General features: G+C 55.4%; 9 protein-coding genes across 9 annotated transcripts; 4 read left to right on the top strand and 5 right to left on the bottom strand.

Annotated features, from left to right (window-relative positions):
- Positions 1 to 769: 769 nt before the first annotated feature.
- Positions 770 to 2,410, bottom strand: LMH87_008380 (uncharacterized protein; the record flags this gene model as incomplete). The annotated part of the gene is made up of 1 exon (XM_056197716.1): positions 770 to 2,410. One exon carries the CDS (start codon positions 2,408 to 2,410, stop codon positions 770 to 772), a length of 1,641 nt encoding a protein of 546 aa, XP_056057479.1.
- A 1,194-nt stretch (positions 2,411 to 3,604) lies between these two features.
- LMH87_008379 (uncharacterized protein) lies at positions 3,605 to 5,311 on the top strand (the record flags this gene model as incomplete). Its single annotated transcript, XM_056197705.1, has 1 exon — positions 3,605 to 5,311. The coding sequence occupies one exon, from the start codon at positions 3,605 to 3,607 to the stop codon at positions 5,309 to 5,311; it is 1,707 nt and encodes a 568-aa protein (XP_056057478.1).
- A 2,461-nt stretch (positions 5,312 to 7,772) lies between these two features.
- On the top strand, positions 7,773 to 9,591 carry LMH87_008378 (uncharacterized protein; the record flags this gene model as incomplete). The annotated part of the gene is made up of 3 exons (XM_056197693.1): positions 7,773 to 7,994; positions 8,067 to 9,499; positions 9,552 to 9,591. The coding sequence occupies 3 exons, from the start codon at positions 7,773 to 7,775 to the stop codon at positions 9,589 to 9,591; spliced, it is 1,695 nt and encodes a 564-aa protein (XP_056057477.1).
- A 326-nt stretch (positions 9,592 to 9,917) lies between these two features.
- Positions 9,918 to 14,279, bottom strand: LMH87_008377 (uncharacterized protein; the record flags this gene model as incomplete). Its single annotated transcript, XM_056197682.1, has 1 exon — positions 9,918 to 14,279. One exon carries the CDS (start codon positions 14,277 to 14,279, stop codon positions 9,918 to 9,920), a length of 4,362 nt encoding a protein of 1,453 aa, XP_056057476.1.
- Positions 14,280 to 15,160: 881 nt separating this feature from the next.
- LMH87_008376 (uncharacterized protein) lies at positions 15,161 to 15,949 on the bottom strand (the record flags this gene model as incomplete). Its single annotated transcript, XM_056197671.1, has 2 exons — positions 15,161 to 15,439; positions 15,554 to 15,949. 2 exons carry the CDS (start codon positions 15,947 to 15,949, stop codon positions 15,161 to 15,163), a joined length of 675 nt encoding a protein of 224 aa, XP_056057475.1.
- A 1,041-nt stretch (positions 15,950 to 16,990) lies between these two features.
- LMH87_008375 (uncharacterized protein) lies at positions 16,991 to 18,893 on the top strand (the record flags this gene model as incomplete). Its single annotated transcript, XM_056197660.1, has 2 exons — positions 16,991 to 17,148; positions 17,198 to 18,893. The coding sequence occupies 2 exons, from the start codon at positions 16,991 to 16,993 to the stop codon at positions 18,891 to 18,893; spliced, it is 1,854 nt and encodes a 617-aa protein (XP_056057474.1).
- Positions 18,894 to 19,454: 561 nt separating this feature from the next.
- On the bottom strand, positions 19,455 to 20,096 carry LMH87_008374 (uncharacterized protein; the record flags this gene model as incomplete). Its single annotated transcript, XM_056197649.1, has 1 exon — positions 19,455 to 20,096. The coding sequence occupies one exon, from the start codon at positions 20,094 to 20,096 to the stop codon at positions 19,455 to 19,457; it is 642 nt and encodes a 213-aa protein (XP_056057473.1).
- A 1,292-nt stretch (positions 20,097 to 21,388) lies between these two features.
- Positions 21,389 to 22,211, top strand: LMH87_008373 (uncharacterized protein; the record flags this gene model as incomplete). The annotated part of the gene is made up of 3 exons (XM_056197638.1): positions 21,389 to 21,538; positions 21,755 to 22,029; positions 22,091 to 22,211. The coding sequence occupies 3 exons, from the start codon at positions 21,389 to 21,391 to the stop codon at positions 22,209 to 22,211; spliced, it is 546 nt and encodes a 181-aa protein (XP_056057472.1).
- Positions 22,212 to 24,176: 1,965 nt separating this feature from the next.
- On the bottom strand, positions 24,177 to 24,956 carry LMH87_008372 (uncharacterized protein; the record flags this gene model as incomplete). Its single annotated transcript, XM_056197627.1, has 2 exons — positions 24,177 to 24,451; positions 24,527 to 24,956. 2 exons carry the CDS (start codon positions 24,954 to 24,956, stop codon positions 24,177 to 24,179), a joined length of 705 nt encoding a protein of 234 aa, XP_056057471.1.
- Between the last annotated feature and the right edge of the window lie 1,661 nt (positions 24,957 to 26,617).

Below are 26,617 nucleotides of genomic sequence, written 5' to 3'. Positions count from 1 at the left end.
ACTAGTATGGCGATAAAAAACTTTTTTCTAGTAGCTAACATATATATAGTATTAACACTACTATTCTATATCTATTTTAGCCTAGCCTAGGAGGAGAGGGGTATATAAAGGATTTAGGCTTTACTTACTCCTTAGGGACTTAATATAAGAGCTTAGTAAGCTCTCGTATTAGGCGTAGATTATACTTACTCTATAGTGTAGATTATAAGCTAGATTAGGGGAGAGGGAGAGGGAGAGAGCCTCCCCCTTCCTTCCTCTTTCTTCTCTCCTTAAGAGAATTAATAACTATTATGACGCTTACCTGTAGTAGCCGTGAGGCCAGTCTATAACAGTATCTACTATAAAGCTCTGCGGTCTTTAAAAGTCTTACACTTTTTTTAAAGTAGAGAATTTATCCTTCTTCTCCTCCTTTTTCTTCTTTTTCTCCTCTTCTTTCTCTTCCTCCTCCTTTTTAGATTTAAGCCGAGTTAAATTTACCTTCTTATTAAAGCTAATCTTACCCCTATCTTTATTATTATCTTTATTATTATTATTATTATTATAATCCTTATTATTATTATTATTATTATCTTTATTTTATCTTTATTTTATCTTTATTTTATCTTTTATTTATCTTTATTTTATCTTTATTTTATCTTTATTTTATCTTTATTTTATCTTTATTTTATCTTTATTCTAGACTTAAAAGAAACTATTAGCCTACTTTTAAATTTAAACTAACTCTGGGATTTAATTCTATAGCCTATAAAAATGCAGAGATGTAGGGATGCTACAGCTCCTCGGATTCAGAGCTGAACGTCGGCGTCTCTCCGCTGGCGTCCACGTAGCTGAGGTTCCAGTAATCATTCCTGTCCACGACGAGCTGACTCCTCTTGCGGCATCCAGGGTTGAAGTGGTCTGTCTTGTCGCCGTACGGCCACATGGCGACAAACATGGCCTCGTCGACGGGGCAAGGCCGAGTCTTGCGCCATGGCGCCCAGCCCAAGCGACTCATCAGCTGCCGAACTTGTGACTTGACCATGTGGAGGGTAGTGCGTTGCTGCTTGACGTCGTCGCTGTATCGAATACCGCCTTTGTGTGAAGAGGACGCATCACGGAGGTCTCGCCAGCCTTGGATAAATGTCGTGCAAATGTGGCTAGTGACGGTTATGACGCTGTGGTAGAGCATATGATCTGCTTGGTTCCACCGCCCAGAAAAGGGAAGAGCCGGATACAGATAGTGGTCCATGCAGTCCTTGATTGACTGCTTGATGAAGGCGTCCTGATCCGGAGCATCCTCTCCATCACTCTCCAGAGCCATTGCGTCGACGTAACTAGTCGCTGCAGCTTCAATCTCGTTGATGAATTCCATGTCGCCGACATCCTCATCAGCCATGGCAGCCAACCTATCAGAGAACCTCTCGACGACAGTGTCGACAATGTACCTCCAGTCGATGAGAAAGGTTTGGAAATCGGCCTTGGCAATTTCTGCCACACGGTTCTTGATAACGCGCAGATTGTCCATGGGCGTCGCAGCAAGTCGCTTGAACTCAGGATGCGACGGATCCGGGTTCGTCGTGTTGATGGGATAAAACAGCCCGGAGACCATCGACGAGAAGTCAAACTTGAGGCGCGCCCCGAGACCATCGTAGCGCTGACCGGCAGCCCGAGCCCACTGGTAAATACGCATCGAGTCGTCACCAGCCTTGTCTTTGCTGAAAAAGGTGCTCTTTACTTTCATCTGGGTCACGGTCCCTGTAAAGTTGCAGTTGATAATCTCAAAGCCAAGCTCGGCCCTAATCAGGCCGTCGTAGCCCCAGGGCTGCACCACCTTGCACAGCTCCTGAGCGCGGCTTTCGTCTTCGAACTGGTCTTGGTCAAGCTTCCTGCCCTCGAGCAGCACCAAGTCTTGCGTGTCAAGTGTACCGTAGTTGGTCTTGGCGCCCGACATGCCGTCGACGAGCAGCAGCTTCAAGTCACGTTTGTTTCTATACGTGTGAACGTAACTTCGTACGGCCAACACCGACGTGCTTGCTTGAGCCGTGGCTGACGAGTCACTCGAGGGCTCGCAGCTGCCGCGACAGCTACTCCAGTCGGAACCGAAAGCTTCGGCAGCTTCAGGCTCGAAAGCTAGCCACTCTGGCCCCGCAGGCTGCTCTTTTGTCGCGGCCCCGTGGTAAAAGACGGACCCGCGAGGCACCACAACGGGGATCAGGGCAAAGCCATTGTGGTAGATGCTTGAGCCCCATTGCCGACCGGCAGAGTGTATCGAGTTGAAGATGGCGTGCGCGTTCTTTTCAGCGTGGACCTTGTCTGGAGCAAAGCGGGCATCAGCAGTAGCCAGAGCGGTGGCGGATGCGGCTAGGGCGCAGAGCTTAGTGTACAAATGCATGTTGCCCAGTTTACTATGCTGAAGGAAAGAAAGCTGCATCAGACGGTGCGAGGTCACAGTTGGATTTCCTCATGGGAATTTGAGTTAATTATTTATGGCTAGCAAACAAACAAGCAGTTGTACCCACTTTGTCGGCCCCTATACAGCGCGTACTATGCCCTTTTCTTCACAAACTAACATTAGTCACCCACATCTAGTATAATAATAGCTTAAATCTAAGGTATAGTAAGTCTATTTCTTAGAAAGTAAGTTAAACTTAAAGCTATAAGATAGTATTAAATAATGAAAATTTAACTTTTTTTTTAATATAAGATATTTTTAAAATATTATAATTAATTAATTATAAAGTCCTATTTTTATAAATAAAAATCACCTTTTTAAATATTCTTTTTTAACTTATAATAAAAACTTAGTATTAAGACTTTTATTATAATTTATAAGACTTAAAAATAACTTATATAAAATAACTTAATTTAAAATAACTTAATTTTTAAAAATTATAATTAATTATTTAAAAGTATACTCTATTATACTAATACTTAATATATTCCCCTTATAAAAGTAATACTTTAATATTAGAGTTTATAGAGTATTCTATAAGTAAATGTATAGCCTTTTTTAGTGTTTATATTCCTAGAATTACACTATAATAATTATTATTATATAAGAAATTACAGTTTTAGTAATATAGGTGGAGGTAGAAGGTGGCTAGGAAATACCAGCCTAAAAGTGGGTATAGCCTGAAAGTGGGTGGTTAATGTTGGGTCTAATTGGTTAACTACAAGTTGCCGTAGTTAAACGCTCGCACATCGGGAATCCAATTCCAATCTTGCAAGGCTCCAACAACTGAGTAGCTTCTTTTTGTCTGTACGAATTTATAACCGAATATTTGGTACCATTGCCGGGTTCCGTCCAAAAGGGGGACCTCTCTGTGGTGACAAACCAATTACAGTCAAATTGCAATAGCTGATACTCGTTTATACCCCCCCCGAAGACCGATGCCGTCTTTCTATCCTCGGCAATGAGGCGTATCCCGGTCCCACTAGTCCTCACCAGGACCAGATCACAGACGGTAGCTAAGTTGCCCCGCTTAACCGGAGGGAGAACTGGTGTAAGAGGGACTCGCGAAATTTACGATACAGCGACTGTAGTTTCCGTTTTCCATCTTCACTCCAGAACAGCGCTTCGTCTCCCTTCAACAGATCTTTCTTCTTTACCACAGCCCTGAAAGCCATGGCGTTGCTCCGTGCTGCCCGCAGGTCCCTGACCTCGGTAGCGGCCCTAGTGCTGCTGCTCAGCCTCGGCTTCAATCTGCTTGTTGGCAAAGGACAGCCCGTAACAACTCATCTCTCCTCTGGGACTACTGTCAATGGGCGCTTGCGTTCCGGTGTGGAAACGTTCAACGGCATCCCTTATGCGCATCCGCCAACAGGCCCCCTTCGCCTCCGCCCACCCCAGAGACTGCCAGACAATCATGCCAGCGCCATTGATGCTAGCGGGACAGCACCCAAGTGCCCGCAGTTCCCAGTCACACCTGTCGACCAGTACATCATCAGAAAATTCGGTAAACAGCTGTTCAAATTGCCGTTCTTTAAGAACGTCATTGGGCAGGAGGACTGCTTGACAGTGTCTGTGCAGCGTCCGACCAATGTCAGCGCCGACGCAAAGCTGCCAGTGCTATTCTGGATTCATGGAGGTGGATTTGAGATGGGGTCGACGAGTACCTACGACGCTTCTTCATTCATCAAAGCCGGTGTCAAAAATAACCAGCCCTTCGTCTTTGTCGCCGTCGGCTACCGCCTGAACGGCTTTGGGTTCCTGCCGGGAAAGGAAATGGTCCGAGACGGCAGTGCTAATATTGGCCTGTTGGATCAGCGCATGGGTTTGCAATGGGCTGCCGACAATATTGCCTCTTTTGGCGGCGACCCAGAGAAAGTCACCCTTTGGGGCGAGAGCGCCGGCGCTTTCAGTGCAATCTACCAGATGAACCTCTTTGACGGTAACGCAACATACAAGAATAAGCCCCTGTTCCGTGGAGTCATTGCCAACTCCGGCGTTGGTGTTCCCAACGCCGGAATCGATACTAGAAGACCCCAAGCCACCTACAACAAAGTGGTAGCACAAGCCGGGTGTGCGGATTCCAAAGACACCTTGGTCTGTCTCCGTTCATTGGACTTTGCGTCTTATTACAGGGCGGTTACCGACAACTTCCCAAGCCTCTTCTCCTACTACGGGACCCAGATGGCGTTTATGCCACGTTTTGACGGACTGGTGTTGCGGGAAAGCCCAGAAAAGACTGCCGAGAACGGCCGCTATTACGCTGTGCCGACCATCGTGGGAAATCAAGAGGACGAGGGCACTCTGTTCTCATTGTTCCAACGGAGCGTAAAGTCAGACGACGATCTCGCGCGCTACTTCGGCGACAACTACTTTCCCCACGCGCCGCTGGAGAAGATTGCTGCATGGGTTGGCAGGTACACCAAGACAAACACGACCAGCCCGTCTGGAAAGTCGACGTATAAGCCCTACTCCATGTTTGGTCAGGTCGCCGCCATGATTGGGGACCAAACATTTACACTGGCTCGCCGCCGGTTCCTGCGATCGGCCACTGCCTCGCACCCAGAGGTACCGGTTTGGTCTTATTTGTCATCATATCTAAGCTGGCTGCCAGTTCTGGGGACGTTTCACGCCAGTGATTTGCTTCTGGTATTCCGCGGCCTGCCAGCAGGCTATGCTTCCAGAAGCACACGAAAGTATTACCTCAATTTTCTCTACAATCTAGATCCGAACGGAGACGATGAATATGAGCATTGGCCAAGGTGGTCAGATAATCAGACCTTGCTATGGTTTGAATCTTCCAAGACTAGTCATCTTAAAGATGACTTCCGAAGTGAGCATTTTGATGCTCTCCTTACGCTTGGAGAAACAGCGCAACAGTGAGAGGAGATCAAGGCCGGATGGCCGATGTACTACCAATAGTCGAGCCTGTGGAGCGCCGCTAGCTGTCGTTTCTACCTTTGAACCCGGGTTCATACTAGCCAGTAAAATATACCAAAGGTAGCTCGCATATATTAAGGGGAGTTCATACGCCGCCAAATTTATCCTAATGCTAAAAACATCAAGAAGACGTCCAAAAGTCAATATTAGTAGTTACTAGAAACTGAAGGCCAGCACGCTAGAATCGAAGTGGCCGCCTCTAACGTACTGACGCTAAGCAACCCTGATGAAGAGCTTGACGTGACGCGATGTTCTCCATCGTCTATGGCTGCGTGTACCAGCAAGCAAGTCGATTTAGGTTATATCATGATCTTCAAGTCAACGGATTCTGACCATTTAAATAGGCCGCCTGGATCAGAACCCCGACGCGCGGTGGCATTACAAGAACATTATTAGCTTCGGTTTGCACTCGTCCGTCCACCGCCATCTGCCACATGGACTCGCGCGACACTTGATCAACCGACATAAAGAGCTTCTAGCTTGTCAAAAGATCGAGAGCAGGCAAAAATAACAAAAAAATAACATACAGCAGCCGGTGTTCGCTGGTCGTCACCGACCCAACTACTAATCTGCCGGTCAGTAGCTTAATTGCAGCGGAGCAAACGGGACGCGATGTTCTCTACTGCCTATGGCCGTATGTATCAGCAATGGAGCTGATTCAGTTTATGTATCGTGAGGACATTGTAAGCGTCGGTTTGCACCTGTTCTGCCGTGCAGCGCCGGGGGAATGTGTCCGCGCCACGTCAGTTATGCACAGCAAGACATTCAGGCCTGCGAGCCTCGCGCCACGGGCGCAGCAAAGTGACGGCTGTGGCGTAAAGAGGCGCTGCATGAGCACGTAGAGTGGCCAGGGAGTTTGGTGTCGAGGCTCGACCCGACAGTAGCGCAGCCCTAACGCAGAGTGTAAATGTGGCGAGACGGCGATTGGGATTCAGAGAGTTGGTTGCATCAGCCCTGGACGGGGACGATGGCAATGCAACGCTCGCGATGAGGAGCTGGGGTCGAGACGTTTAAATTCTGGAGCCTCTGGAGCTAAGATGGAGAAGATGGGACAGGCAAAGACGGCGGTTTGAGTCGGGCCAGGAGAAGCACGTGCCTCGGTGGGGGGTTTGTGGAAGAGGGACAAAAGAGCAGGAAGAGCAGGAAGAGCAGGAAGAGCAGGAAGAGGCACAGAAAAGGCACAGAGGAGGGACAGAGGAGGGACAGAAGAGCACGAAGAGCACGAAGAGCACGAAAAGGCACAGAAAAGGCACAGAAAAGGCACAGAAGAGCACGAAGAGCACGAAAAGGCACAGAAAAGGCACAGAAAAGGCACAGAAGAGGCACAGAAAAGGCGGCAGAGACGAAGAAATAGACAGCCATAAAAGACCACTAAAATGCAGCAACCGTGGCATTGTGACCCCCGCAAGTGCCCCGTAGAGCCCACTAACAGGCCTCATTATTACAGCGCCATTTCAGCAGCCTTCCCACAATCCGCCTCACCCAGCCGAGACATGTTTCTGCAAACACCATTCTCCCATCTCATCTGATAAGCTCGGCAGCCCTTCACCAACCAACCTGATTGCCATCGACATGTATCAATATCAAACGGTTCCATCAATTGCCATCCATGAAACGTCCGCATATTGATAATCCACTTCCCGAGGCCTCGCTCATGCCTCGCGCAAACTCACCTTCTTCGCCTCTCCATTTCCTCCATTTCCTCTCCACCACCTGTCGCTGTGGCGTGCATTCGCCCCTCGTTCGTCAATCAACTGCGTCGTGCGACATGGAGGTCCCAGTCCGTATCCATTCTGACCTGCCTGCACCCTGCCTGCACTCTGACTAGCCAACAAGCCTCGTCTGCGCCGGCACTACCGTTCTTGGCCACTCTGGGGCAACCGATGCTGCGTCGGCCTAGACTGGTGTCGATTGGCTGCTGACGAGGGCACTAACCAGCACGCCCCAACGACGGCCTGCTAGTGGGCGAACCAGCAGACCCCGTCGCTCCGTCAGACGCTATCCCAATGCTGCTGGTGGTCCGGCGCGGGTCTGGTCCTGCTGTCGCGCGGTTTGGCCGTTGCCTCAAATACTACGCACAAGCCGCCCCGACCGGCCGGCGCCGATTTCTTTTTCTTTTTGCCCAATTTTGCGATTGTGCAATTTCGCAACTTCACCGAGCCCACGTCGACGATACTTGCCGAAACCCTTCACCATAAGCAGGCCACTTTTCCAAGCATGCAATAAGACGACGATTCCCACAACCAGCAGCTCCATACGCCCGTTTCCTCGGCCCTGTTGACTGCGCCAATTGTCTTGTGACAAGCAAGCTGCAGTTCTCTGCGAAACAATTGCTTCTCCCGCGGCCGCTCGCACTCGCATCACCGCAACGGCTTCCGCAGCACATTTTGCCTCCCCCGACACAATGGGCTCCGACGGCGCCCACAGCCCGCCGGCCTACCCCTACGATGCCGAAAAAATTACCGGCGCCCACAAAGCTGCTGGCGCCGAGTCCAAGCCAGTCTCCGATGTCAATGCCGGCCGCCTGTCCATTGACAGCGGCAAGGTCGACCAAACCCACCGTCTGCTCAAGTCGCGACACATTCAGCTGATTGGCATTGGCGGCAGCATCGGCACCGTTCTCTATGTGCGTCCCTTGTGAAACCACTCCCACCCTCGTGATCTCTTGCTTATTGTAGCCATTGGCGTCTCCGTGCAGGTTCAAATCGGTCAGGGCCTTCTCCATGGCGGCCCCGGTAGTCTCTTCATCGCCTTTAGCTTCTGGTGCACCGTCGTGCTCGCTGTCACCCTGTGCATGGCGGAAATGGTCACCTACCTTCCCATCTCGTCGCCCTTTGTTCGCTTCGCCGGCCGCTACGTCGACGAGGCCTTTGGATTCGCCATTGGCTGGAATTTCTTCGTCTTCCAGGCCGCGCTCGTGCCCTTTGAAGTGACAGCCTGCAACCTCATCATCAATTTCTGGACCAAGGCGATACCCACGGGCGCAATGATTGCCATCATCATTGTGCTGTACGCCGCAATCAACGTCATTGCTGTCAAGTGGTATGGCGAAACCGAATTCTGGGCTGCGCTCGGCAAGGTGCTGCTCATTGTCGGTCTCGTGCTTTTTACCTTTATTGTCATGGTCGGCGGCAACCCCCAGCATGATCGCTTTGGTTTCCGCTACTGGTCGAATCCCGGCTCCTTTGCTGAGCTGTATGGCTACACGGGTGGACTCGGTCGATGGATTGGCTTTCTGCAGTGCCTGATCCAGGCTGCCTTTACCATTGCCGGCCCCGACTACGTCTCCATGGCCGCTGGTGAGGCAGAAAACCCCCGCAAAGTCATGCCCCGCGCCTTTAACGCCGTCTTTTACCGCCTGACGGCTTTCTTCATTCTCGGTTCTCTGTGCGTTGGCATTCTCGTCCCGTACAATGACAAGAGTCTGATTGAAGCGTATGCCAACGGCGCGCCTGGTGCTGCTGCGTCCCCGTACGTTGTCGCCATGAAGCGCCTCACCATCCCGATTCTTCCCCATATCGTCAACGCGACCGTCTTGACGGCTGCATTCTCGGCCGGCAATTCGTACGTCTACTGTGCATCACGGTCACTCTACGGTCTGGCTCTCGAGGGCAAGGCACCGCGTCTGCTCACCACCTGCACCAAGACGGGTGTTCCCATCTACTGCGTTGCTTCGGTGCTCGTCTTTGCGCTGCTGTCTTTTCTGCAGCTGGGCTCGGGCGCCTCGGTCGTCCTCAACTGGTTCGTGTCTCTCGTCACGGCGTCGCAGCTCATCAATTTCGGGGGTGTCTGCATCTCGTACCTGTGCTTCCGCCGCGCCATCCACGCGCAAGGCGTTGATCCGGCTACGCTGCCGTACCGCGCCTGGTTTATGCCCTACGCTGCGTACTATGCGCTCTTCTGGACGCTCCTGATGGCGTTGGTCGGTGGGTATCCCGTGTTTCTGCCCGGTCGGTGGGACACGCCCAACTTTTTGTTCTCGTACATGATGGTGTTTGTGTTTCCCGCGCTGTACGTGGGATACAAGGTGGTCATGAAGACCAAAATCCACAAGCCCGAGGAGGTCGACCTGATTAAGGATTTGGCCGAGATTGAGGAGCACGAGGCCAACTATGTGCCCAGACGAGCAGAGTATGTACAACCGTCCTTGACGTTATTCGTTATTCGTGGCTAACAACTTTAGGTCTCGTTTTGAGCGTATCCTGGACGCGGTTTTCGGGTAAACGATGGCATAGATGGGGTTTGGGCGTACACGGAAATACCCAGCATGGACGCAGTCATGATTTACATACCCTATAGAATTGCACATAGAATTGCACATAGAATTGCATATACTCAGTACTTGGTGACACAGTGATCCCGATCCAGCAGTACAATTGACCGAGTAGAGCAACTGCACACTACTTTCTGTGGCCGTGACTCCATTAGACAGCCACAATGCATAACCGGGCAGAACAAGTCTAACGTGATATGTATTTTCATCCAGCTACAGCGCTGTATTCAACCTAGAACCCCTCACATTTCCACACCTTGTCCTACATGCAACGCCTCACTTGCCGCTCGTCGCCAAGTCCCTCGCGGGGCCACACTCGAGCACCCGTCCCCTCTCCAGCCGCAGACACCAATTCGCATCCTCCACCGCCTCGAGCCGGTGCGCAATCGTAATCACCGTGCTCCTCGCCAGCTCCTCCCTGAGCACCTTTTGCACCATGGCCGCGGTCCCGCGATCGATGCTCGCCGTCGCCTCGTCGAGGATCACCAGCCCGCTGCGCCGCAGCACCGCGCGCCCGATGCCCACCAGCTGCCGCTGGCCCTGGGAGAGGTTCTTGCCGCCGGCGTCGATGGGCGAGTCCAGGTCCCACGAGGGCCCGAGCACGCGGTCGATGGCGTTGGCGCACGCCGCGTCGGAGAAGCGGCCCTCGGGGTCGAGGTTGTCGCGGAGGGTGCCGGGGAAGAGCGTCGGGTCCTGCTGGATAAAGGTAATGCGGTTGCGCAGCGCGGTGCGGTCCACGGTCGCGAGGTCCATGGCGCCGATCTTGACGGTCCCGTGGGACGGCAGCTGCGTCGCGAGCAGCGCGTTGGCAATCGTCGACTTGCCGGAGCCGGTGCGCCCGAGCACCGCGCACGTCGACCCGCCGGGGATGTCGAGCGTGACGCGGTCGAGCACGGCCGGCAGGTCGTCGTCGTAGCGGAACGACATGTCGGTAAAGGTTACGGCGTCGCTCGGCGCGGGCCAGTCGGCGGGGGGCTCGTCGCCGCCCTCGGGCTCCGCGGGGATCCTGTTGAGCATGTTGACGCGCTCGAGGCTTACGGCGTCGAGCTGCAGCTGCGCGACCCGCTCGCAGAGCTGCTGCACCGCCGCCATGGCGATGTTGGTCTGCGTGAGGACGAAGCCGACCGCCGACGCGGCCGTGCCAAACGCCACCATGAGCAGAATCAGCGCCGCGCGCATCGCCGCCGAGCTCATCGACAGCCGAAAGTCGAGCCAAAACGCCATGCTCCAGAAGAAGTGGTCCTGCTTCTGGAAGTCGTCGACGGCCTCGAGGTGGCGCTGCTGAAAGTGCGACTCGACGCGCATGGCGCGGATCGTGACGAGCCCGTCCTGCATGACGCCAATGTTGGCAATGATGGGCGTCAGGTAGCGCATCTCCATGCGGCGCAGGCAGCGCGACACGGGCACGTACAGCCGGAAGAAGTAGACAAAGAGCACGGAGACGACGCCGAGCACCGCCAGGAGCGACGGCTGGTGCGAGGTTATCGCCACGAGCGACATGACGAGCGAGATGAGGTTGAAGACAAACGACTCGAGCGGCGCCAGGATGCCGCCGTCGACCATGGCCATGTCGGCAATGAGCCGGTTCTTGAGCTGCCCCGTCGGCGTGACGTCGTGGTACCGAAACGTCGCGCGGCTGACCTTGTCCACGGCGTTTCTGAAGAGCCCCTGCGCGGCGGCGACGCTGATGCGCGCGAGGAGCACCTGCGCCGCGCCGTAGCTGGCAATCTGCCCGGCCGACAGCGCGCCGAGCACGTATAGCCACAGCCTCGGGTGGCGCTCCGCGCTCGGCAGGCCCCAGTAGCCGCCCGAGTCGTGCCCGGCCGTGTCCTTGCCCCATTCCTCGAGGAGGCGCGCGCGCGAAATGTCGCAGTACCGCGAGATGCCGTACGCCAGCGCCAGCAGCGCCCATAGGTGCCACCCGCCGGCCTCCATGTACTTGAGGTACACGGCCCACGAGACGCCGCCCGTCTCGCTCGGGTCCTCGGGGTCAATCTTGCCGCCGGAGAGGAGCTCCTCCTGCGCGGCGGCCGAGTGGTCCGCGTCGTCGTGCATCTCGTCCCCGGCGGCGTGGTACGGGTGCTCGAGCTCCTCCTTCACTTCCGCGGGCGAGAGCACGCGCGCGGTGCCGCGGTCCACGTCCACGACCTTGTCCGCGATGCGCAGCACCAGGTCGTCGCGGTGCGTCACCATGACGATGACGCGGTCCCTCGCCAGCGGGCCCTGCAGGAAGCGCCGCACAATCGACGTCGCCGTGTCGTGGTCCAGCGGCGCGAGGGGGTCATCCAGCAGCAGCACGCGGCTCGGCGAGTACGCCGCGCGGGCGAGCGCCACCCTCGCCTTTTGGCCGCCCGAGAGCCCGACGCCGCCCTCCTCGAGCTTGGTCATGTCGCCGGCGGCAAAGGCCGCGAAGTCGGGCGCGAGCGCGCACGCGTGCACGACCTGCCGGTAGCGGTGCGCGTCAAACGGGTGCTGGAAGAGAATGTTCTCGCGGATCGTCTTGTTCTGCAGCCAGGGCAGCTGCTGCGCGTACCCGATGGGCTCGTCGGGCAGCGTCAGCGAGCCCGTCTGCAGCTCCATCTCGTTGAGCGCGGCGAGCAGCAGGCTGGACTTGCCCGCGCCGACTTTCCCGCGGACAATGGTCAAGCCCGTGGATATGTCAAAGTTGACGTCGCGCAGCACGGCGACGTCGGTCGACGGCCAGGCAAACGTGGCGTGGTGGAAGGAAATGTCGCGTGCGCCGGGCGTGATGGACGAGGCGACGTCGCGGTCGGGCTCGTCCATGTAGCGGTGGACACGCTCGACGGGGATGGTCGTCTTCCAAAAGGCGGAAATGAGGTCAAACGCCTCCTTGACGCTGGCCTCGAGCTGGGAAAAGAGCTGCAGCGACGGCCAGATGACGTCGTTGGGGAGGCCGCGGCGGAGGACGAGGGTGAAGAGTGCGATGCTGGCGAGCGGGTAGGATGTGCCGCCGGTGACGTTCAGAGTCGAAATGCTGGCCGTGACGTACGCCATCTGCAGGCGCTTGGTCATTTCGAGCGCGCGGAAGCGCATGATGCGGTCGCTCCAGGACTTGGTCCACCCGTTGAGCTTGAGCGGGCGGCTGGCCTCGACGAAGTGCGAGACGGCCTGTGCGCGCTTATCCGAGTGGGCGGTGCGCTGGCGCTCGAGCCCGATGAGGCGCTTGACGAGCAGCGTGTTGCAGGTGAGGAAGACGGCCATGAGGGCGAAGCCGACGGTCGACGGCCAGCCCATGATGTCGACGAGGTAGTACATGGTGAAGAGGATCTTGACCGGCTGTGAGACGAGCTTCTGAAAGTCCCAGAAGCGTTGGGAGATTTCGTACGTGTCGCCGCGGACGAGGTTGACGACTTTGGCGTTGGAGGCGGGCTGCGCGGGGACGGCGGCGTATACAGGCTTCTTCTCGCGGCTGCCGCAGAGACGACTCCAAAAGGTCTTGGTCTGCGACCCATTGGAGATGTGATGGTTGATGGTGTCCTGGGGTCCTTTCTCTGTGGCGTCGGAACCCGGCACCGCGCGGGTGAGGAGTTTACTGAAGAGGCCGATAAAGGTCTCGCCGCGAGAGCGCTCATAAGCCTTGCGGGAGTACCAGTTGGCCGTCGTCTTGGCGACCTGGCGCACGGCGTCGATGGCGAGCATGACGATGCTCCAGTAGACGGCCTGCCGGGGATCACCCCGGTCCAGCGCCTGGTAGAGCTTGCTGGTGAGGCGGATGTTGGACACCTCGAGGACCTTTTCGACCATGGCGAGCGCGGTGGAGATGAACAGGTCCAGGCCGTTGGCTTCCACCAAACACGGCAGCAGGCGGCCGCGGACCTCGCGAAAGACCTCGTACAGGCGAGTGTGCTGAAAGTCAAACGGCAGCTGCCAGACGTCCTCGACGGTGATTTCGCGCGTCTGGCAGAGCGCGGCCAGCGGCGTCACCCAGCTCATGGTCCAGAAGCGCAGCAGGCTGAGGCTGTCCTCGGGGCTGCGCAGGTGGTGCGAGGGCGGGAGCTTGCCGGTGCCAATGTTGGCGACGTCCCAGGTCGGGTCGCGGAGGGGCATGGCGCAGATGCAGACGAGCGCGAGGGCGGCGAGCGCGACGCGGATCAGCGGCGTGGGCTCCTCGGCGTCGAGGAGGCTCTGATGGTTGAGGAAGCGCAGCGAATAGGCGGCGGCGCGGCCGAGCAGCAAGACAAAGTACTGCACGAGCAGGATGCGCGGCGTGCGCGTCGGGCGGTCGGCCATGGTGACGGCGGCGATGGAGAACCAGGGCACAATGTCGAAGAGGTGCAGGCTCTGCTCGGGCTCGACGACGACGGGGACGAAGGCGAGGACGAGGCCGAAGATGGCGATGAGGAAGAGGAGCAGCGTCCAGTGCGTCCAGCGCTTGGGCACAAATGGGTCGTCCCAGTCCTCGTCGTCGCCGCTGCCCTCGACGGGGCTGGGCCGCTCCTCGGCCGCAAAGGGCCGCAGCCACGCGGGAAGTAGACGGAAGAGCGCGGCGCGGCAAAAGTAGGCGACGGCGGCGGTGAGAGTCAGGCCGGCGACGACGTAGAGGACGATGGCCTCGGCGGCGGCGCTGGGCAGCTCGGGCGTGAGGTCGTCGGACCGCGGGACGGGGTAGAGGTTCATGATGCCGGTTCCGGGGGCGTTGGCCGGGTTAGGTGGGGATGAGTGCGGGGGGAAAGGAAGAGCGCAAAGTTGGGTTTCAAGCGATTGGCGGCATTGGCGGTATCAAGAGCATTCCAAAATTAGGGAGGACGGAAGAGAGCTATGCTGAAGCCGTGGCGGGCAGACAATGGGCGAGGCAAGGCGGCGCGAGGTTATTGCCGGCAAGGGTCTCACGAGGCTGGGGGAGGAGCGGGCTCGGGTGTCGGAGCCGGTCACGGAGGGCTGCCGTTCCAGGACTCGAAGCAGCTTCAACAGCAGCAAACAAGGCAGAAAAGCAGAGGGGCTCAAGCGACGCAAGAGAAACAGCAATGCCAGCCGCAGCTTGTTGATTTTTTTCTCAACCAAAAGATGATATGGAGAAGCACGAAAGGAAAGGCAGAAGAGGCCACGGGCGTAAGAATGGACAGGTCGGTGTGGATGCGCAGCGAGGGGAAATGTGGGGTAAACAGATGCTGGGGGGACGGAGGACGAGGGTAGACAGAAGCAGACGGGCAGGCAGATACGAGCTAGCATTTGAGGAGCTGCTTATTTGGGATAAGCCGAAGCCTTGCTGCTTTTTTTGAAGAATATTACAGCCATTGGAAGCATCACGAGTCGAGGGACAAAAAAAGGCGTGGTAAATGCGGCATGAAAGCGTCCGTAGTGGACATGGCCTCGAAAGTTACTTTTGTGGCGGACATGATCGCAAAGCTTGACAGCAACCCAAAAAAAGCAGGACGTTTTTAAATCAGTTCTTGTATACACGCTATTTGTTCATCGCTGCATGACCATGCTAACCCCCCCACGCTGGACCCTGCACCCCCGCCATTCCCCTCATCCGTCTCGTCGTCACACACACACGCTCAAAGCAGCCACAGTCCGCCCAGGACCGCCAGGAGGCCCGAGCCGGCCTGCACCGCGACGGCGGCGTTCTTGGTCGGCGACGTCGAGGGGCTCGCGGTGGACGAGCCGCTGCCGCTGCCAGAGGACGAAGTCGGGGTCGTGGCGTTGCTGCCGCTGCCGCCGTCGCCACCGACGAGCGCCGACAGGCCCGAGTCGCTGGTGAAGCTGGTGGTGATGGTGGCGTTTGTGCACTCGGAGGGTGCTTTCTGGGAGCCCTTGACAAAGTTGACGGCCGAGCACTACAATCTCCCACATTAGCCACTGCAATTCTCAAACTCCTCTCTTATACCAACGAGTAATCACGCGGTCCACGTCGAGCGCAGCGAGGAATAAAAAAGAAGAAAAAAACGTACCTGGTACAGCAGACCATCTACCGCCGAGGACACAATCGACAGCACGCCCTTCTTTCCCGCATACTTTTCCGGGACCGTCAGCGCCGGCAGGCAGAAGTCGCCGAGGCCGCTCTGCAGCACAATCGGGTAGATTTGCTCCCAGCTCTTGTCGTCGGTCGGGTCGGTGGTGACGCGGAAGAGCCACTTGCTCTGGGGGTGGCTGAGGCGGACGGCAACGGCGTCGCCCTCGGTGTGGAAGTCGGGGAGGTCAGACTTGGAGAGGTCCGGGGTGAAGCCGCCGCAAGGGGCCGTGTCCTCCTTGTCGTCGTCGAAGCCAATGGTGGGCGGGTACTTGAGCTGGAAGTGAGCAGAGGCGATGCCGGCGAGGGCGGCGATGGCGATGAAGGAGGAGCGCATCTTGGTGTGTGTGGTTGTTGTTGTGTGTGTGCAGTTTGTGTAAGTATGAGGAGGAGAGGACGAGAAGGATTGGAGTGGTGGTGAGGAGGAGAAGACGAGAAGGACTGGGGTGGTGAGGAGGACGAGGACGAGGACGAGGTTGGGGTATTATATCCGGCGGATTGAAACGGGTTAACAAAGCAGGGGTAATTTCAATGTAGTAGATGGAGCTTTGACGGGGCCTGAAGCACGCCTCTGGTGTCGGACAAATAAATAAATGGCCATGTACGGATACCGTGTGTCGGTAGCGTTGAGGTGGTGCAAACGGGCACAGACGACATCTCCAAAGTCGCTCAACCACGGCCATAACTCGCCATTCTTGCCTACTTTATTTCCTCTGATCATTTCAATCTTTTCCTGTGATTCCAAGCTACTCAATCATTTTTTTATTTTATTTTTCCATCCTTGCCATGCTGCACTTGGGACGAGCTGCTGCCGCTGCTCTTCTCCAAAAACACCGCTTCCGGCTGCGCATCCGCCTTGGCCTCCTCTGCGCCCCCAAAACAGACCAACCAGGGCGCTGCCTCAGGCCTTAGCTCCAAAGCCACCACCAGCTCCGTGAGAATGTTTGAGCAAGTTTTCTGTTCTGCATGCAAATAGCGCCAAACCCATTACCCTCTTTTTCCTTTTTGGCCTCGCTGCGCTCGAACGCGGGCATTTTTACTTTAGTTTTTATTGCAAATACTGTTTTATGCGTTTTGAGCTAGTTTTAGTAAATTCCACAATCCGGGCCAATCGCGGTCGATCCATTTAACCAACCGTCCGTTTCCAGTTTGCCGTTCTACATCAACTTTGTCTCACCCACCTACACTGCGCACTCGTACACATCGTCTTTACTTTTTCCTAGTTCATTATTTTTTCTTTCTTGTCAACAAGCCTGCCAGATATTCAATCACATTGTTTTCACTTCCGCTAGACGCCAGACGCCGTCTTCTCACACCCCCCGTACATGCCCGCAACCACCGAGTCGACATCACCGGCATACCGCCGCCACCGCCCATCATGGACATGAGCATGGGCGGCATGGACCACGGAGACCACCCGGGCATGGGCACCGACATCAACCACGCCTTTTCCCGCGACTACTGGTACATCGTCGCCGGCGTTGTCGGCCTGCTCGCCTCCATCCGCGCCGTCAACGCCTACGGCGCCCACACCCGGTAACTTGGCCTCCATCCCCTCACCAACACTCTCGCTAACCATTTCCAGCATATCATCATGTCGAAATCCCGCGGTCCAGCATCCTACACGCCCCGACGGCCTCTTCTCCCAGTCCTGGGCCACCGCCACCGCCTTCATCCGCGAGATGAGCCATCCGCAGTACTACATTCCCCTCCGCGGCCTGCGCTGGGCCTCGCCCCTGCCCCTCGGCCGCATCCTCGTCCTTCTCTGCTACTGGGCCATGACCATCTACTTCATGTCCTGGCGCGTCGTCGCTCACGACGCCACATACTGGGAGCGCATCGGCTTCCGCAACGCCTGGGTCTCCATCACGCAGCTGCCCATGCTGTACCTCCTCGCCATGAAGTACAGCCCCGTCGGCTTCCTCATCGGCTCCTCGCACGAGCGCCTCAACTGGCTGCACCGCTGGGTCGCGCGCACCATGTTCGTCACCGTCACCTGCCACGGCTTCCACTTCTGGACCGAGTGGCTGCGCGCCGACTTTGTCCAGTACGAGCTCGAGATCATGCCCATGGTCAAGTACGGCCTCGGCGCCTGGGCCGTCCTGCTCTGGTCCGTCGTCGTCGGCTTCGTCCCCGTCCGCCGCGTCGCCTACGAGATCTGGCTGCTGCAGCACATTGCCTCGGCCGTCGTCATGCTCTGGCTCATCTACATGCACATCCCCGCCGTCGCGCGCCACTTTCTCTGGATGGCCATTTCCTTTCTCGTCGTTGACCGCCTCGCGCGCTGGGCCAACCTGCTCTGGCAAAACGTGCAGTGGAAGCGCGGCGGGTCGGCCTGCGAGGGCCGTCGCCGCATCGGACACCGCCTCGTCGCCCGTGCCGTCGACGAGTCCACCACGGTCCTCACCATCAAGGACGTCCACTTCAAGTGGTCCGCCGGCCAGCACATCTACCTCTGGGTGCCACGCCTCGGCCCGCTCGAGGCCCATCCCTACACCATTGCCTGCGCGCACAAGCTACCGGGCGCGTGCTGCTGCAACAGCATCCAGCTCATCGTCCGCACCCACAGCGGCTTCTCCCGGCGCGTCAACAAGTTTGCCGCCGAGAACCCCAACGCCGAGCTCACGGGTCTCGTGTCGGGCCCGTACGGCGCGCCCGTTAGCTGGGATGCCTTTGAGCGCCTCGTGCTCATCGGCGCATCCACCGGCGCCAGCTTCGTCGTGCCGATCCTCGAAGCCGTCGCCGCCAAGCCGCAGCAGACGACCTGCGTGCGCCGCATCGACATGGTCGTCGTCGCCAAGTCGGCCGCCGAGACGCAGTACTACATGGCCCGCGCCAGGGATGCCGCGCAGGCAGCCCACGCCCACGGCATCGACGTCCACCTGCACCTGGCCATCACCGGCGGCCACCGCTCCGCCGACGGCAAAGCTGGCAGTGGACTGCTGCAGGGGCACTCGCGCGAAAGCTCCGAGTCGGACATTGACGAGAAGACGGCCGCCGCGCGCCCGCGCGTCGTCGACCAGGGCAGCAGCGGCTTCGACAGCGACTCGGCGCGCGCCACGCACGTCGTCAGGGAGTACACGGCCCGTCCCGACATTGACGCGCTCATCAGGGAGCCTGTGGAAGACGCATGGGGCGAGACGGCCGTGGTGGTGTGTGGCGGCAAGGAGATTGTCGCGCGGACGCGAAATTGCGTCGCGGCGCTGAGCGACGAGCGGGCGGTGCACAAGGGGACGGGCGCGCAGGGGATATACCTGCATGTGGAGGAATATGCATTCTAAGGCGGGATGCCAGCATGTATATATGATGACCAACTGAGTTTCTTGTTAATTTATTTTTGCATAGACGATTAGAAGACAGGACTACGTTTCTTTATCGATGTTTACGCAGGCGGGTTTCTATTTTATATTTGAACGATCCAAGGTCCCTGGCAAATAAAATGAAAGTTCAACAGCGCAGCATATCCTTCTGCCGTTCTTTTTTACCGGGAAGCTTGGGACATGTGGTCCCATGCGACCTCTTCCTTATACGTTCATTGTCATATAGTGATACACTGTAGTCAACCGACACGGATGCCGTCACGATTGACAGCGACGCTCAAAGCGAGCCATACGCCGGATTACACCAGGAGCATAAAAATATTATTCCGTTCATTAATAAAATCAGATTAAATCCAACGCAGTGCAATAACAAAAAAAAAAAAGACATGGCTCCCAATCGTAAAATTTTCAACGCATAGCCCTTGTCCATTAAGTGCCCATATCATACACTACATCCCCATCGCACAACGACCCCTATATGCCTGCTATCCAGCATCATCTGCGCTCATCCCAAGCGCCAGTTCATTCCGCGCCTCGACGTCTGCCCGGGTACGGAATGTGGTTGATGATGGGCATGCCCCAGAAGGCCTTGGCAATAGCGCTCCCGGCGCTCTTCTCCTCGGGGGCAGCTGCGGCGTCCGCCTCGGCGCGACGACGGTCGGAGGGACGGTGGTCGATGATGGGCATGCCCCAAAACGAGTTTGCAATGGCGCTCTTCTCAGTCGCCGGCTCGCCGCGACGGTCAGAGGGTCGGTGGTTGACGATGGGCATGGGGCGGTAGCGGCGCTCCACGGCGCCGTCGTCGTCGTCGCCACCGTCGTCGCCGTCGCGCTTCTCCGGCACGGGGATCTTGTCGATGATGTGCATGCCGGGGCTGCGACGGTCGGAAGGGCGGTGGTTGACGATGGGCATGGGGCGGTAGCGGCGCTCCACGGCGCCGTCGTCGTCGTCGCCACCGTCGTCGCCGTCGCGCTTCTCCGGCACGGGAATCTTGTCAATGATGTGCATGCCGGGGCTGCGACGGTCGGAAGGGCGGTGGTCGACAATCGGCATGGGACGGTAACGGCGCGCCGGCGCAGCGGTGGCGCCGTCGTCGCCCGCAACGGGCAGGGCCGTGGCCGTGGCGGCCAGGAACGCCGTGACGAGGGCGGCAGAGAACTGCATGATGCGATCGCTGTGGTGTGTGGTGTAGAGTTTATCCCAGAAACTCGGCTCTTTTTAAATTATCCTTGATCGTCAGGTCTGATGGTTATTTGGCGAGATGCAGGGCAGGAGGCGGCGACTACTTTTATAACCCTCCCTTTTTCGCCTCGACTGAGACACTGTCTCATCCGCGCGACATCACCGCCAGTCTAGACGAATCCAAACTCGCACCCTAGGCCACTATCTGGAATGCCATCGCAGAACCTCCACCCATGTCTGGTCGTTCATCACCGCGGGCCCCTTGAAAAGGACAAGCCGTGTCTTGGATCCGGCCAACCAACGGCCCTGGTTCTCAGTTGAGGCGGCGCTCTTGGCAGCGCAAGGGGCGAGAAAAGCGACGCTGGAATTCGGGAGACCAGCTTGCCATGGTCCAGTCTCTCCCTAATGGCTATTAATAGACTCTGATGGAGTCCATTGCGCTGAACTTATTTTTTTCGTCTCTTCCCTGGCCGGGGGAGATTGCGTGAGACGGGTAGCCTCTTCATTCCAGTCATCCATGGTTCGCCACCATTTTTCGGGACGACAAGCCCTCCAATACCCGAATCATCCGAAGCGCCGCATCTCGATATCGATGGAGGCGATGCTGCGCTCCTTTTTCCTCACATCGCTCGCCTCGCAGAGCTGTCCTCATGCAGGTGTAGTAAGCCAAGGTGGAGAGCGACCGCGACCGCGGTGCGATGCCAAGGGGTAAATTCGCAGTAGCGGCCGATTCGATCAGATTAGCGCTGCGAAGAGGCTGATGAATTCGGACGATATATGCATGTTGGCGTCTTTTCACATGCAGCTTCGATATCTAAATCTAAAAGCTGCTTTATACCTCAAAGTCCAACCCCGTCCGTCCATCGCTCTGCTGTGCAACCTCTCCCAGCCTTATTCGCCCAGCAGCCCTGTCTAGTCCAAGCCGTCTCCTGCACCTGATGGCTGTGGTCTGGGCGGGAAAAGGGCCTTTGTGGTTTGTCCCCCCGCGCCGTCCAGCCAATTACAAGAGCCCGGCATCGACGCCACAGCCAGCTACAGCGCCGTTTGTTACGGGCGCGACGTTCCAAGAAAAAGGTCCTTTGGGCTGGGCTCACGTGGCGGAAGATGCTGGCAGCCAGTTGTTTGCTGTAACCAAACGGCCGTCTTTCCATTTCCCTCGGAGAATGCCATCTCCGTCTTCCCCTCTCCAACCCGTCCTTGCCCCAAGACAATAGCGCCTCGCTCCGAAATTGTTTTCGACACATGCTAAGACATACTGAATAAATGTCGCCCTTATGAACAGACAGCCGGCGCCGTTGACGCCGTGCCAGGCCCTGGCCCGGACGCTGGGGTGGATCACGTCGATTGCGACCATGGTGGTGCTCGGCTTCATCGCCAACCGCTGGCCGGAAAGGTTTGGCTCCATCGCAGGCGGCATGGCGGGTGTAAGCTCTCTCCCGATCTCTCTCTCTGTCCTTCTCTTCTTGCACAGCGGTTTCCTGCTCTTCCATCTTCTTCCACATGCCGCCGCCCATTGGATCGGCGCCAAGATGGAGACAATGCGGGGGTGGAGATGCCCAACCCGCCGCTCGAAACGCGATGCATTACACAGAAGCACAATTTACAAAACATACGCAATATGCATGCTGACATTGCAATAGGTCGCCATCGCCATCCTCAACGACAGCTGGCAGATGATGTCCGCCACCAACCACTCCACCGGCTTCCAGGCCCTGCCCCCGGCGCGCGCCATGCTCCATGACATGGTTTCCATGGCCATCAGCCTCGGCGGCCTCGTCCTCGTCATCTTTACGGGCAGCGACACCGCAGACGACGGCTACGACCTGCAGCACGCGCTCGACGACTCCCAGTACGGCGCGGCGTTTACGCCGCGACGGCTCATGAACACCGCGCACTGGTTCTTGATGGCGGTAATGTACGCGCCCCTCCCCGGCTGCTGGCGTAATCCCAGCCATGTAGCTAATAACTTCCGCAAGATTGTGGCGGCTTGTCTTTGCCGTGTGGGGGTGCTATGTCTGTGTGAGGATTGCGACGCCGGAGCACCAGCGGCTGCGGCACCGTCGACAGATGGAAGAGGCCCAAATGTATGATGCATGATGTGATTATGTTGACAATGATGCTTTCGCTCGGCGTTTGACCTCGCTGTTATTACACTAATATGTTCTGTTATTAATTCATATACTCTCATGTCGCTGTGTACGCAGCAGGTTCCGTATGAGCCTCTGGATGTTTCGCCTCACTACCTACCAAGTTGCCAACTTAGTCACAGGTAGGCAGGCTCTAGGCATGTTAGTATTCTATTGGTGGTTGCTGGGAAGCTACTTGGGTGTAGCTTTATTATTAACCGCTAGCAGTGCAAGCTCGCAAATCCGCACCGCCTATTTGTCACCGATCAAACTGAAGCACCAAAAAAAGCCAGTTTAATCAACGGCGATAGTAGACATTTATACTCTACATTATTCAGTATAACTTGTGACGGCCTCTCTGGAGCATCACTCATATATATACTTATCTTGTAGAATATGGTACACAAAGATATTAGCGGGTAAATAATTTACACGAGAAATAAATCAATGCAAATGTGCAATGCAAAATATAAAGTAATGTGAAATTATTTAGACATTCAAGAATAATCACCAGCCTTCTTCCGTCTAATATTCATACTTTGGAAACATCTACCCGCCTTTGTGTGGCATACAATGGATCCCATGTAAATTGATAGCCGCTCATCTCTGTGCTGTATAGGCTTCCGGCTCGCATGCCGGTGAAAAGCCAAGTCAACAGCCGACGGCGAATAAAAGTAGTGTTGCCCGCCCGATGGCGTTCCTGGCCGCTCTGAGGACGCAGCTGCCTCAGAACCAGCTGGCTACTGGGACTCTAGATACTTGATGTCGTATTAGAAGATCAAGGCAAAGTGTTGCGGAGGAGTGGCTCCCGACGCTATAGAACGACTATTTAAAGGCGAGAAGCTGACTAGAAGAACTGCGGAGGAACCTCTTCCTCCCCAGTGATCAACAAAGTTGCTATTATGCCCCCACAGCTGTTGTACAGCGTATTGGTCACTATCTATCCCTTCACCTTCTTCGTGCCCACCGCATTCCCTGACAGCCGCACACCAACCTGACTAATCGTAGCAGTTTAGCCGCATTATCTCGTTCAGTTGGGAGGAGAAGTGCCGACGCGGGGTAGCGCCATACACACTCGTACCGCAGCCGACTACTACAAAGTTCATCCGGTATATGCAGCAGCGATTTGCAACTAATCGTATTACTTACGCAATACCTATTTTCTACTTATTTCAAAACGCAGCGTGACAACTTTTGATGGAAGAAAAAATAGTGCGGCACGAGCTAGACAGGACGACGCTTTATGGTATGGTTTGGAAAAGCTCATTGTAAAACGACAGCTGTCATTTGCGTCTGGGGATGCAGAGGTGTACAAGTAGTCTTCTATCGTGGCTCTGGTCTCCACACGTATATTTCCGGTCCAGCGTAGAAGATGAAAAGCCACCGTATCTTCGCGACCGCACCACCATAGTGAGCTCCTCATTTTCCAGGCATCCCAGTAATGAACAATTACTAATCTCTAAATATATTAGCTATTACTAACGGTAGCCTTATATTATTTCGTATTATCAATGTAAGAGTTATTATTAGATAACAAATACTAGTGTCGCTCCCATCTAGTGATCGCCAAGCGTCCCTAAATTCCTTGGCTTTTACATCACCCAGCCGCTGCAGCACCCCAACATTTGAATCAAAGCACGTGGTAGTCCCTCAATTGTTCGCCCCCACATCGAGAGTCGCCTGATAGAAATATTCATTCGTTCTTTTTCAGCTTCGGGACAAGATGTTGTGGTTCCTGGGGCGCACTACGCCCGTGCGTGCTGGAGAGAGGTCATGTGCTAGTACTATTTACATAGGCACTCTCATAGCTAGTTCACTTTATTCCTACTAGGCCTTTTTGTATTTCTCCCACCTATCCAAGCCGAGCCTGATCCGCCTTCTAATCACACCATGTCCACTATCTCTTTCTATATCAATGTACTTACACGCCATACACTCATGAAGCACGTGAAACAATGAAGTCTGCCGCCTCCTCGGCATGCCTGGCAACTACAGCACCATGCACAGTTGAGCTTTCGCCACTTGCGCAGTATCTATCGCCTTGGTCGCAGTAGCTGGCGAGGACATTGGAATAGTTGCTCAAGAGTTGCATGCTGCTCTTGTTGTCTAAGCGCGTGAAGATGCCCTCATCCGGCCCATCTGCGTTACTTCCATAGTCGTAGCTCTGGCCAGCGGCGAAGGCTGGGTCTCCGAAGACAGTAACGGCGACGACTAACGATAATCGGTTAGCTTCTGAGGTTTATAACGATACGTCCCACCATTTTCAGTGTTTAACAGAAGCCTTACTGTACTTGCCGTACTCCGCGCTCAGCGGAGACGGCTTTAGGATACCGCCAGCTAGCGTATCCGTGATGACATTGGCTCCCTGGCTGAAGCCCATCAATACGATGCGACTCTTGTCGCCGCAGCTATCCACGTAGTCCTGGATCTTTTGCTTGGTGTCGATGATGCCTTCGGTCACGGACTCTGGGTAAATCGGGCCACCCCCAAAGGCACTGGCGGGGTAATCGACAGCCACGCTGACCGAGCCAGGGACTTGGGCAGCAACCAACTTGGCGACCTCGCCTGTCTTGCCTTGTCCCCGAGCCTCGTATGTTCCGCGAGCGACGATCATGTAAAGCCCCGAGACACAACTTTGAACGCGGGGTTCTACTGGAGCAGCAGAAGCAAACGAAGCAAGGGCAGCCGCCGTGAGAGCAGTAAATTGGTAGATCATTTTTGTGGTATACGAATCGTTTGAGGACTGTATTGGAGACTTCTAGAGAATTGTGCGAGATGAATTAGAACTTTGTAACACAGGGAGAGCATTCGCCCGTTTATATACATGCTGGGCAACTTGCGTCCGTCAGTCCGTCAGTGCGTACACCTTACACGCCGACTATATCGTCGGTGAACCCCCTATATGGCTATTCGCCATCGATAAATGCGAAGAATAGGTGCCATGCACGTGGTGAGAAACAAAATGCGGAGTGGGCAGGCAGATATGGTCAAGGGGATGGTATTCCTACAACGAACATTGTCTACCAAAAGAAGGTTACATCGGTTGCACCGTAATCCACTCTGGAGAGACAACTACAATTAAATTAGATTGTTATAGCGGGGGTTCTGGCTCTAGATTGTTCAAGGCCGCTTGTCGTGTGGGACTGTGCTATAAACCGTATCGATCCGGCACCGAGGTTAAAGAGACGGTGGATAGCGCTAGGAAAAGAGCAAAAAGTGCAAAGAAGACAGAATGTCGGCATAGGGTACTGTCGGACTATCCGAAGGGAAGAGGAAGCTGATTGGCAGAATGGCGGCCACGGGCGGAAGAGGCTATAGACACGTATATTGTGGTGCAAGGCGCGCTAGATAGATCCTAGGGTAGTAGAAGTTCTAAATAGGAGAATAGTGGCTATGAGAGGAAGGGGCAATAAATACTTATTTTAAGTTACAAGAGGTATTACATATTGAGAAATTAATAATATTCCATAATCAAGTTAGCGGAAACTCTGTCGAAAAAATGCAGTGTAGTAACATTGGCCTGTGAGGATCCCACCTGGGATTTTTGTATCTGGAGAATGTGAAACGATGGAGCTTGTGCAAACCCGCCAGCTAAGGGAGGGCATAAGCTGATCAATTAATTCTTTCCCTTATAGTATCTAATTCAAAACTGTTTAACAGCAGATGCAAGTTTGTCATTAGAAAAAAAAAGCGCCCAGTCGTCGTAGGCAGCCGCAACACATGTCATGAATACGCCACGACGGCGCCGCCGTAATGAACCTTTACTCGCAGCGCGATAGCTGGTACAGCCGCGCTTTTGTCTGCGCATGTTCAACACGTTGAAACATCAACATTGATTACTCTCCGACACCTATGTTATACGCAACGGCTCCCTATAGCCTACGTTCTCAGTGCAATAACAAGCCTTACTCCTGAAACTCAATTCGCTTTCGTACTGCCAAGTTTTACTTGGCTTCTGCCTGTTCCGTACCCAAGGCCACCCAGACCCCACCGCCACTTGCCCTGACGTCCTGCTTGAAAGGCTACAGAGTAGGCACCAGCGATGAGATAGTTCCATGTTGCCAGAATTGCTCAGTCAGAAGAAAGTCACTGAAAAGATCGTCGGAGAGACCTATCCGAGACAAATGAGTGTATTTGGAGAAGACATCGCCGATCGCGATTTTCGAGCATCCAGCGCGAGATTGGGGAGCCTTTCCGGGGGTTTAGATCTCAGGACGTCCCTACCCGGCATTCGAAATTATGGCCGATGAATGAGTTTGAGCAACACAGTAATACCGGCACACAATGTTTCGTGTGAAGCCATAATCACATGTAGGGGAGGGTCCGCAAAAGCAATTATTCTTGGAAAGGTATTCGATTGGTGAATTGCTTACACCG

Source organism: Akanthomyces muscarius (genome assembly GCF_028009165.1).
Source record: "Akanthomyces muscarius strain Ve6 chromosome Unknown contig_16, whole genome shotgun sequence".
Lineage (NCBI taxonomy): Eukaryota > Fungi > Ascomycota > Sordariomycetes > Hypocreales > Cordycipitaceae > Akanthomyces > Akanthomyces muscarius.
This window is presented reverse-complemented; position numbering and strand designations above follow the sequence as displayed.